At 37.8% G+C, this 11,341-nt stretch overlaps 1 protein-coding gene across 1 annotated transcript in view; it reads left to right on the top strand.

The window, feature by feature from the left end:
• LOC117336597 (SET and MYND domain-containing protein 4-like) overlaps positions 1-11,341 on the top strand; it is a 42,158-nt gene that overhangs the window by 3,192 nt on the left and 27,625 nt on the right. Inside the window, exons 2-8 of the mRNA XM_033897209.1 lie at positions 493-617; positions 2,514-2,658; positions 3,275-3,373; positions 3,998-4,121; positions 5,063-5,122; positions 5,303-5,360; positions 7,827-7,959. Of these exons, the coding sequence (XP_033753100.1) occupies positions 493-617; positions 2,514-2,658; positions 3,275-3,373; positions 3,998-4,121; positions 5,063-5,122; positions 5,303-5,360; positions 7,827-7,959 (744 nt within the window). The remainder of the gene's footprint in view (positions 1-492; positions 618-2,513; positions 2,659-3,274; positions 3,374-3,997; positions 4,122-5,062; positions 5,123-5,302; positions 5,361-7,826; positions 7,960-11,341) is intronic.

The following is an 11,341-nucleotide window of genomic DNA, read 5'->3' as shown; positions in this document are numbered from 1 at the left end:
AGGGGCCGAGTGGTTAATGTGTCTTGACGCTTTATCACGTTCTAGTCCTCCACCTCTGGGTTGCGAGTTTGAAACCCATGTGGTGCAGTTGCCTGGTACTGACCATAGGTCGGTGGTTTTTCTCCTGGGTACTCCGACTTTCCTCAACCTCCAAAACCAGGCATGTCCTTAAATGACCCTGGCTGTTAATAGGACAAACAAAATAAACCAAATGATTCGTACCGTACATACAAATGTATATGTATTTGTCTGGAAGCATCCATCATGGTAAGGATGCAAAATTGTACAAGTGGGGAGACATAAGACTGAAATTGTTGTTTCAATATAAAGTTGTTGTCACAGGACCAAAACAAACATTTTATAAAAATAAAAATAAAATTCGTCCCTGCTGAGCCTCGAATCATAACTTTGCGGATGATATTTGGATCTCGCCGGACTTTATCATATACGTTTGTGGGTGTTCCGAATGGTAGGCAATGGCGGCAAATTTAGGGAAACTGGCAAGCGGAAATCGATGGTGTTTTACAGAAAGCACGAGGACAAGTCTTATGTGATTTTCAGGAAGCGTCAACAGATGAAGAAAGAATACATTTTATTCTGTCTAGGGATTTGATAAAGTAAGTGTCACTGTCAATGACGACACTTGCCATATGACATAAATATTGTACTAGAGTAAATCATCAGCAATGATGATGGCATTGATACCCCTGTCAGAGCACAGGTGCCTGACTCGTTTTATAAAATAATAACATATAAGAGTACATGTCTCATTTATATGTACTCTTATATGTTATTATTTTATAAAACGAGTCAGGCACCTGTGGTCACAGACACTTGAACGCATCCCCCTGTGCTGGTATCTGGTAATTCACACCCAGAGTTGAAATCCATTATCCCGATATGTACCATACTCAAGTACATTTTAACTGGGTGTTAATTACCAGATACAAGTACCTGTGCTACAGCAGAACCAAGAACTAGACATTCACACTTCTTCTCCTAGACATATATCTGCTACAAAGGACACATTACAAATACTCTTTCTTCCCACGTGCAACCATACAATGGAACCTCCTCTCTGTAGCAGCAGTACAATACACCACACTAGGGGACTCCAACGCACATATCCCCTATATAGCCCTTGGAAGTCTTGCGTATAACTTCAGCTTTTACAATTTATCCTATACCTGCACAGAATAATAATAATGAATCAATGTAATAACAACCCCCTTCACAGAAAGAACAAAATCATCAACATTGATGGAGTTTCTCTCTTACAAAGAAGAATACAATTGATGTACAGGTACTGTACTCAAATAATGTTAGAGGCTCAACACCTTGGAAAACTTTTGACAGGTGGCGTGATGCCATCAGCACAATAATACAAGATAATAGATCATTCAATCTATTATGTGATAGGAGTAAGTCTACAGGTAATTTTAAATGTTAAAAATCACAATATGAACCAGGTTCATATTGTGATTCAACCTTAGAACTCATATTGGTACATGCATGTAATTATATTATAGGACTTAGATCTGTAGGGACATGGGATTTGGCACTTATTAATATTCTTAGCCAACAGTTTTAAAAACTCGGGCAGATGTGATACATTGATTACAGGTAGGACCTGCTAGGGCACTGATAAATCTAGATCTGACTGTACCTGTGCATTGGCAGATATCTGATCTGGTTTTGTCAAGTGTATAGCATGGAATGAGATGCCAGCATTGTGGTCTAAGATTTCATCCATGGACCTCCTGGCCACCAACAGTCTTTAGATCAAGGATTGGAAGAAAGACCTGTAGAGGGAAGCTGTAAATTATAAATACATGTATATAGATTAGGCACCATGCATGCAGTTGTATAAGATAGGATGTCACCCAACTCTTGGATTCTTGATCATCACTCTTACAACACATACATTTTACTCGGATACACATAATAAAACGCCAAAGTTAGTGAAGATACTTATTGCCAAAATATTATTTTTGATGAAGTAGATGGTGCAAATTTAGCTAATCTTTGTGGAGATTTTGGCATAGAATGTCGAGCCCTGGGCCCAGTTGTTCAAAGGGTGATTAGGCTAATCACAGTTTAACAACAATACTAAAAGCCTGACATACTAAATCTAGTAAAACAAACTTGACAACATTTAATGAAAATAAAACACTTGTCAGTCTCTTTCTATCTGCTTATTTTGAAGAATGTAAACACATAGGATTTGAAGTAAAGGATAAATGAGATTTTCACTAATCACATGATTAAGCTAATCATCTTTTGAACAACTGGGCCCTGATAGCACTTTGTTAATAAGTATATTTCCGACATTAACTTCATTTTTTCTTCGCTGACTATGATGATCAACAGAAGCAACATGACTCCTATATATACTGCTGTGTAATGATGTGAAATGTATTTTATATCTTGTGTTTCAGAGGTTATAGTTTGAGTTTAGCTTTGATGCTGTTTATAAGTATAGGAATTCATTTTATGTCTTATCTTTTTAACAGAAATATCCCATGGCTGAACTTCTTTATCCAAAATTGTAAGAAAATTCATTGCAAGTCTGTGGAAAAGTCAAAATGTCACAGGGATGAAGGCAACAAATTTTTCCAACTGAAAAACTATGAGGAGTCATTGCAGTGCTACTCAAAGGTAACATATATATTACTTTAAAACATTAGTTTCCATGTTTCGAAGTGTTCAAGCATCTATATCTTTCTTGAAGTACTTGAAATGACTGATCAGAAGAAAAATATGTACATGCACATGTTGATAGAATAATGAGTCATTAAGAGGAAAGAGAAGAAAAGTTCAAACTTACAAAGAACCTTGATTCTTCTTGGATCTCCTGTTTACTATATGTAATTATCAGTCCTCCCATCGGGAACTGGGGGTGGAATATAGTTTTGCATTGTATCCGTCCTTCTGCACTTGTCACTGGAACTTCATACTTGGTATGTGTTCACCTGCATGAGGCGGTGTGTCATGAATCAAAATTAGGTCACTCTGACCTATACTTTGACCTTTGACCTACATCAAATAAAATGTCTTGGTTGTATCTCCTACACTACTTGTCACTGGACCTTCATATTTGTGGCAGGGTGTACATTTTATACCACCAAATGCATTTTTTTAATCATTCACTGCCAAGAATTAGTTCCTATGCAAACAATCAGCTCTGCAATCTTGCCATGATTTCACATTTGGTGGGTGACTGTAATTTGCCAAATTGTCTTGTTATACAAAAGAATGATTTATTGCTTTGCAGGCGGTTGTGCATGCTCCAGGTGCTGAAGCCAAAACAGAGGACTTGGCCTTGGCCTATGCCAACACGTCCGCTTCATTATTCCACCTACAGAGGTACCAGGTTAGTTTAACGAGTCTGTATCAATATCTCAGCTTCTTGTCTTACACTAGCCCTCCACCTCTGGGTTGCGAGTTCGAAACCTACGTGGGGCAGTTGCCAGGTACTGACCGTATGCCGATGGGTTTTCTCCGGGTACTCCGGCTTTCCTCCACCTCCAAAACCTGGCACGTCCTTAAATGACCCTGGCTGTTAATAGGACGTTAAACAAAAACAAACCAAACCAGCTTCTTGTCTTACACAGCTGGAAGGACTACATTAAACATTTCTAAGGAGTATGTTTCGATTATGCTGCAGCAAAATTTTGTTTGTCCAATCAAAACAGGTGTTACACAATATTAGACATCGGATTTGAATTAATTTTTTATGAGAAAGTAACTTTTTTAAAGGTACTGGCATATATCAATTTTAGGTCAACTTAAAAGTAAGTCTCTATGATTGGCGGCCTATTCTGTATGATTAGTAGTGTCTTAGTGAATTTTGAAATTTGACTGTGATCACAAATGTGAAATGTGTTTGTGATGACTTATACATGCTCATTTGGCCTCTTGTTTTTTTGTTTTTAAATTATGCGTAAATTTGATCTTTATGATACTATCTAGTGATCTGACATTGTTTACCACGTAGGCCTGTCTTGTCAACATCACAGCAGCCAAGGAGAATGGCTACCCTGACCGTCTGCTCCACAAACTCCTCCTTCGACAGGCCCAGTGTCAGCTATATTTAGAACGGGTCAGAGATGCACACACAAGTAGGTAGTGTTAACAGTCTATCTACTGTTGAGATAACTTCAAAAATTACTAGATCTGGTAGAAATATTGTCGATGGATCGAAAATACATTTATTAATTCACTCAGTCTTTCCCAAAATTAAATAAATAGAACTTTTCCAAACCAGCCATACTTGACACAGGAACATTTTACTGGTTTTGGATGATTTAGTTTGCAGAATTGAACGAGGAGGACAGCTTAGTTACCTGTAGTCAGGATGCGGATACAATTTTTTTTAATATTTATTTTATTTTTGCAAGAATTTGTTTACATATTACATAATAATGACATGACACCCAATTTCATCCATACATTATGTGGATACAATTACGCCGCTGCCATTTTGGACATTAGATGAGTTCACATAAGATGCTTTGATTATGTGAGATACATTGTTTATATATACAAGCTATCGAATGCAGAAACTTAACGAAACTTAAAGACTTTTTAAAATCAAGTGATAAAACTGACTGTGTACAGGAATACATGACTTCACTAGGGAATAAATCCATGTTTTTTGACCGGTGTTTAAATAGCACTGACCTATATATGGCCTGTTACTATACATTTGTACACTCAACTGTGCTGATAGTTGACTCTTTGTTTTTATTTGAATTTTTTTTTTTATCAATTCATGATTGAATTATTCATAGGTATTGTATTGTTCTGATAATATGCCCACTGTGGAATTTGGATATAAAGATACAATTTTTTTTATTGTTTATTGTGTTAAAAATGAAAGTATTGTAAAAAAAAACCCAAAAAAACAAAACAAAAAAAACAAAAAAAAACTGATGACTAATATGAGTGATGTCAGCTAATAAGTCCTCACATCAAATCCTTTTGCTACGGGAGAGGGGGCTTATTTGACGATAAATTCAGTAAGAAATGATAATATTCCTGTATTACATCTTCTGTATAGGTCTGCAAGCAACAAAGCAGCATGTCAAGAGCTTGGAGGACTTAGATCAGAAGAAGGCAGGTAAGAATATTTGAAAGTACAGTAGTTTTGTTTCAACATATAGGTTGATAACTTGTATTCAAGATAGAAATCTTCTTTTACATAGCAACATAGCAGTGCAGTTATTTTGTACTTTTCAAAAGACTACTGGCTGTATTAATGACTGTGATTACATGTTTATCAATTTGCTTTTCATTTCAGAAATATTTCTTCGTGAAGTTTCAAATTTTGAAAGAAAACTTCAGAATGCTGTTGTTAAGTAAGTTGAAAGGAATTTTTTTCTCACTTAATCCTGACCTCTTTGGTGTTTGGTGCATAAAAATTGAAAAAAGGACCTCTTCTTCTCAGGAAATGTAACAAAACTAAACAGAGGGACTCCAATTAATATGAAGAAGACGACACTTACAAAATACCCCATACTCTGTGTTATAAATTGTAGCAACTTAACCATGTACTACCAAGTTTTTGTTTGAATTCAATCAAGGTAGTTGTCTTGGTTAATAAATATTTTATTGAAGGCAAGAAAAAATCATTTGTCAAAAAAGTTGATTAATCAGAATTACACAAGAGATTTTTATGAAAGTTTGGGGGAGGGGGGATAAAAGTAGTGATTTATGATGAAGGTTTGAGATAGCTGGACTTTTAAGCTTAGAACGGAGTAGAAAAGGGTCTAGTAAGCGAAATATGACAAAATATTGATTTTCATTTTTAGCTCACCTGCCCAAAGGGCAAGTGAGCTTATGCCATGGTGCGGCGTCCGGCGTCCGGCCGTCCAGCCGTCCGTCCGGCGTCAACTTTTTCATTTGAACAACTTCTTCTCAATAACCAAGAGGCCCAGGAACTTCATATTGGGCCTGTAGTATGCTTGGGTGAAGGGCTACCAAGTTCGTTAAAATAAATTACTTTGACCTTCATTCAAGGTCACAGGGGTCAAATACGCTATAATCTTCAAACGACTTCTTCTCAATAACCAAAAGGTCCAGGGACTTGATATTGGGCCTGTAGCATGCTGGGGTGAAGGGCTACCAAGTTTGTTAAAATAAATGACCTTGACCTTCACTCAAGGTCACATGGGTCAAATAGGTTATAATCTTCAAACGACTTCTTCTCAATAACCAAGAGGTCCAGGGACTTGATATTTGGCCTGTAGCATGCTGGGGTGAAGGGCTACCAAGTTTGTTCAAATAAATGACCTTGACTTTCATTCAAGGTCACACGGGTCAAATAGACTATAATCTTCAAACGACTTCTTCTCAATAACCAAGAGGTCCAGGGAATTGATATTGGGCCTGTAGCATGCTGGGGTGAATGGCTACCAAGGTTGTTCAAATAAATGACCTTGACCTTCATTCAAGGTCACATGGGTTAAATAGGCTATAATCTTCAAACGACTTCTTCTCAATAACCAAGAGGCCCAGGGAATTGATATTGAGCCTGTAGCATGCTGGGGTGAAGGGCTACCAAGTTTGTTGAAATAAATGACCTTGACCTTCATTCAAGGTCACATGGGTTAAATAGGCTATAATCTTCAAACGACTTCTTCTCAATAACCAAGAGGCCCAGGGAATTGATATTGAGCCTGTAGCATGCTGGGGTGAAGGGCTACCAAGTTTGTTGAAATAAATGTCCTTGACCTTCATTCAAGGTCACATGGGTCAAATAGGCTATAATCTTCAAATGACTTCTTCTCAATAACCAAGAGGCCCAGGGAATTGATATTGAGCCTGTAGCATGCTGGGGTGAAGGGCTACCAAGTTTGTCAAAATAAATGACCTTGACCTTAATTCAAGGTCACATGGGTCAAATAGGCTATAATCTTCAAACAACTTCTTCTCAATTACCAAGAGGCCCAGGGAATTGATATTGGGCCTGTAGCATGCTGGGGTGAAGGGCTACCAAGTTTGTTAAAATAAATGACCTTGACCTTCATTCAAGGTCACATGGGTTAAATAGGCTATAATATTCAAATGACTTCTCAATAACCAAGAGGCCCAGGGACTTGATATTGGGCCTGTAGCATGCTTGGGTGAAGGGCTACCAAGTTTGTTCAAATAGATGACCTTGACCTTTATTCAAGGTCACATGGGTCAAATAGGTTAAAATCTTTAAAAGACTTCTTCTCAATAACCAAGAGGCCCAGGGACTTGATATTGGGCCTGTCTGTAGCATGCTTAGAGCCATGAGCCAAGACCCGATCTTAGGCCAATAGTATGCTGGAATGAAGGACTAAAAAATATATTTACATGAATAAACCTAGCTTACTCTGATATTTGAATAAAGTTGTTATCAGCATAGTATCTGTAGAAATGACCTCAATCAACTGCAAATTTGCTCTAGAGCCAGGTGAGCGATACAGGCCCATTGGGCCTCTTGTTTTTTTTACAACACTGACCACCTTTTTCCATAGAGAGGTTGGGGCATAAATTGTGCTTATAAATCCCTCCATTCATCACAAAATTAGGGTGAGAAGTATTTAAGGGTTTGTTGTGCATTTTCTACTAATTGATAATGATGCTGGTACTTTGCATGAAAGTTTTTTTTTTGGCCAAACATTGATGCTGTGCACTAAAATCTGTTTTAACTTTGGATGAATTTTCCCATCAACACTGGATTGGAGTGCATAAACATACCAGTACTTTCAGTTTCTTTCCTTGCCTGTCTTTTTAACAAAAACTATTCTGAATTACAGCACTTCAGATTTATATCTTTGATTTCTCTTTCACAGCAAAAATAATGAAGATTCCTTAAAGGAGAAAACCAAACTTCCAGATCTTAGTTATGGAAGAAATCAGGTGGTAACCCAGGCAACCAGTGGTCTTAAGATGGAGCAGACTGGAGAAAAGGGACGCCATCTAGTGGTAAGTTAAGTTTCTTTATTTATCTGGCAGTAAGCCCATGTCTGGTACATTTGTAATAAGCTCCCGTCTGGTAATAAGCCCATGCCAGGTATTGAGTCAATGTCTGGTAATAAGCAGCTCATGCCCAGTCGTAAGTCCATGCCCGGTAATTAGCCCATGGTTAGTAATAAACCCATGTCTGGTAATAAGCCCACATCGGTAATAAACTCATGCCCTGTAATAAACCCATGCCCTGTAATGAGTCCATGCCTGGTAATAAGCCATGGCTGGTATTAGGTCCATATCTGGTAACAAGCCCATGCCCAGTAATAAGCCCATGCCCGGTATTCAGTCTATGTCTGGTAACAAGCCCATGCCCTGTATTAAGTCCATGTCTGGTAACAAGCCGTTGTTTAGTAATAAGCCAATGCCTGGTAATAAGCCCATGGCCGGGAATAAATCCATATCTGGTTTTAAGCCCATGCCCGGTAGTAAACCCATGCTTGGTAATAAGTCCATGCCCAGTAATAATGCCCAGTGAGGCATGGTATTTTGAAACATGGTAAAAACAAGCCCATGCCCAGTAATTAGCCCATGCATGTCTTTTGCAGTTCGTTAAAATTGATCACTAATGTGATTTCATTGTCCATGTTGTGTGCCCACCTGCTTCTTGGTGTAAGATTTTATGTGTTAGTCCCTTTGGCATATTACAGGATTTAACTGGATATTGCAATATGCCTCATTTCCTATCTATATGATTCAGTTACTCTTTGTTTAAAAACTTACCTTAGATGTGCAAGGCCTACTACAGCGTATCCAGATGAAAACCCTGCTCTCTCTGTAACCCACTTTGGAACTGTCATGTCCAAAGATATGATTTGTTTAGCCCACCATCATCAGATGCTACGGTTTTTCATGGTCCGTTCATTGCTCATCCATCCATAAGCAATCCTTGTTATCACTATTTCTTGAAAAGTACTTGAGGGATATTCTTTAAACTTCATGTGTAGGTTACCTTTGGTACTAAGTTGTGCCAATTCAATTTTGATTTTTCATCTGGAAAATAAAATGGCTGACAGGTGGCCATCTTGAATTTTGAGAATTGATGTTTGTTATCGCTATTTCTTGAAAAGAACTGGAGGGATGTTTCTCAAACTTCACATGTAGGTTTCACTTGTTCTTGTTATTAGATTATTAAAAATAAAAGAAGAAATAAGAGAAAAGTAGAGAGAAGATCAGTCTGACATAGAACCAGTAAAGATCATTCAATGGTGGGCGCTAAGATCTCTCTCGGATCAAGCATTGTCTGTAATTGCTGATTAATCAAATTGTTTTCATTTCGATCTTGAAGTTGAAGTTTTCTGCCTCCCTGGTTTTCCAGGATCATCTAAGATCAGATCTAAGACAATGTGTAGCCAAACAGACCTGTTGATCTCATTACAATCTTGTTCACTTCACACCTCTGACCTCATTTTACATACACTACCATCCATAAAAAAACTATACACTCTTTTTGACTTGAAAATTACTCATTGTCAGTGCCAATGACAAATTTTCATGAAAATAACTTAATATTGATGAAGTTTAAGGGGGTCAAGGGAGGGACTAGTTTTCCAAATTATTCCGAAGATGCATGAAAACAGCTGAAAGGGATGCTGTGGTGTGGTGTTCGTTGCTAACCAAGAGTTCTTGAGACCTGATATTAAGCGTGTGGCATGCTGGGATGAAGTACTACCAAGTTTGCCCATTTGAATGACCTTGATCGATATTCAAGGTCATCTGGGTCTCATAAGCTAAACTCTTTAAACAACATCTCAATAATTAAGAAGCCAAGATATATTAAATTCGGGCCTGTAGCATGCTGGCTTGAAGGACTACCAAGTTTATTTAAACAAATGACATTGACCTACATTCAAAGTCACAGGGATCAGATAGGCTGACCTACATTCAAAGTCACAGGGGTCAGATAGGCTAATTCTGAATAATCAAAAGACCCAGAGACCTGATATTTGACCTGTGGCATGCTGAGGGGGTGAATAGCTAAAAGTTTGCTCAAAAGAATGACCTTGACCTACATTCAAGGTCAAATATACTAATATATTGAACCAATTTCATCTCAATAGCAAAGAGGCCCAAAGACCTGTAGCATGCTTGGGTGAAAGGCAACCAATTTTGATCAAACGAATGACCTGGACCTACATCCAAGGTCACAGGGGTCAAATAGACTAAAATCTTTTAATGACTTCTTAAAAACCAAGAGGTCCAGAGACCTGAGATTTTTGACCTGTAGCATGCTTGGGTGAAGGCTACACAGTCTGTTCGAGTCAATAACCTACTTTCGTGGTCACAGGGGTCAAATAAACTTAAATCTTTAAATGACAACTTATGGATATGCTTATAATTGAATAATGTGGTAATCAGATTAGCATCTGCACTAGAGCAAATTCAAAGTTTCATTAGGAGCAGGTGAGTGATACAGGCCCATTGGGCATCTTGTTTGGATATTTAGGATGTTTGTCACTGGTTTGTTATCTTGTTAATAAAACTTTTGCTGCAAACATTGTGGAACCAAATTATGAAGCAATATTGTAGGATATGGCTCCCAACTTTCCATCGATGCAGACCAGTGTCTTTGAGGTAAAATTATTCATTGCTGCCCACTAAAACACTCTTGATTGGGACAACATTAACATAATTAAACAGGTCCATAATAAGGAAAACAAATTACTCTTCTTTGATTGATGTGGCCTGAGACAACTGATGCCAAGATCCCTCATGTAACTGGTCGAGAACAGTGTCCTAGATTAGGATACCAAGATTGTCATGTTACTATTCCTGAACTATGTGGTAGATTTGGACTAAAAATTTTTCTGAAGCATCCTTTGGCCATAACTTCTAAACTGTTGGAGATATATTAATGAATCTTGGAGGGAACTTGCATCACTTAAATCTGATGTCAGTGCACTGCAGTTACATTACTGTGACCTTGACCTCTAGGTAAAACAAAAGCAAATTTTTCAGCAATTTCTTGTCCAGACCAAACTTTGTATGCTTTATCTGAAGATGACATGCAGTGCACTGCTGTGGGTCATTGTGACTTTGAACTGAAGATCTAAGGTCAAATAATTTGATTAGGTGCTAATTTTTCCAGATGGTAAGTTTTTAACCTTTAAAGACATCTAAATGAAAATTGCAGTATACCTTAATCATCGACTAATGAAGTGCAGTGCACTGTCCTTGGATCATTGTGACCTTTACCTCAAGGTCAACTGTCAAGAAAATGTGAGTTTTCTCCAGGCCATGACTACTTAAATGTCGAAGATATCTTGCTGAAACTTGCAGTATACTTGCATTACCTGAAGTTGATGTGCAGTGCATTGCTATACAGTCACTTTGACCTGAA

The sequence above is a fragment of the Pecten maximus genome, chromosome 10 (assembly GCF_902652985.1).
Source record: "Pecten maximus chromosome 10, xPecMax1.1, whole genome shotgun sequence".
Lineage (NCBI taxonomy): Eukaryota > Metazoa > Mollusca > Bivalvia > Pectinida > Pectinidae > Pecten > Pecten maximus.
This window is presented reverse-complemented; position numbering and strand designations above follow the sequence as displayed.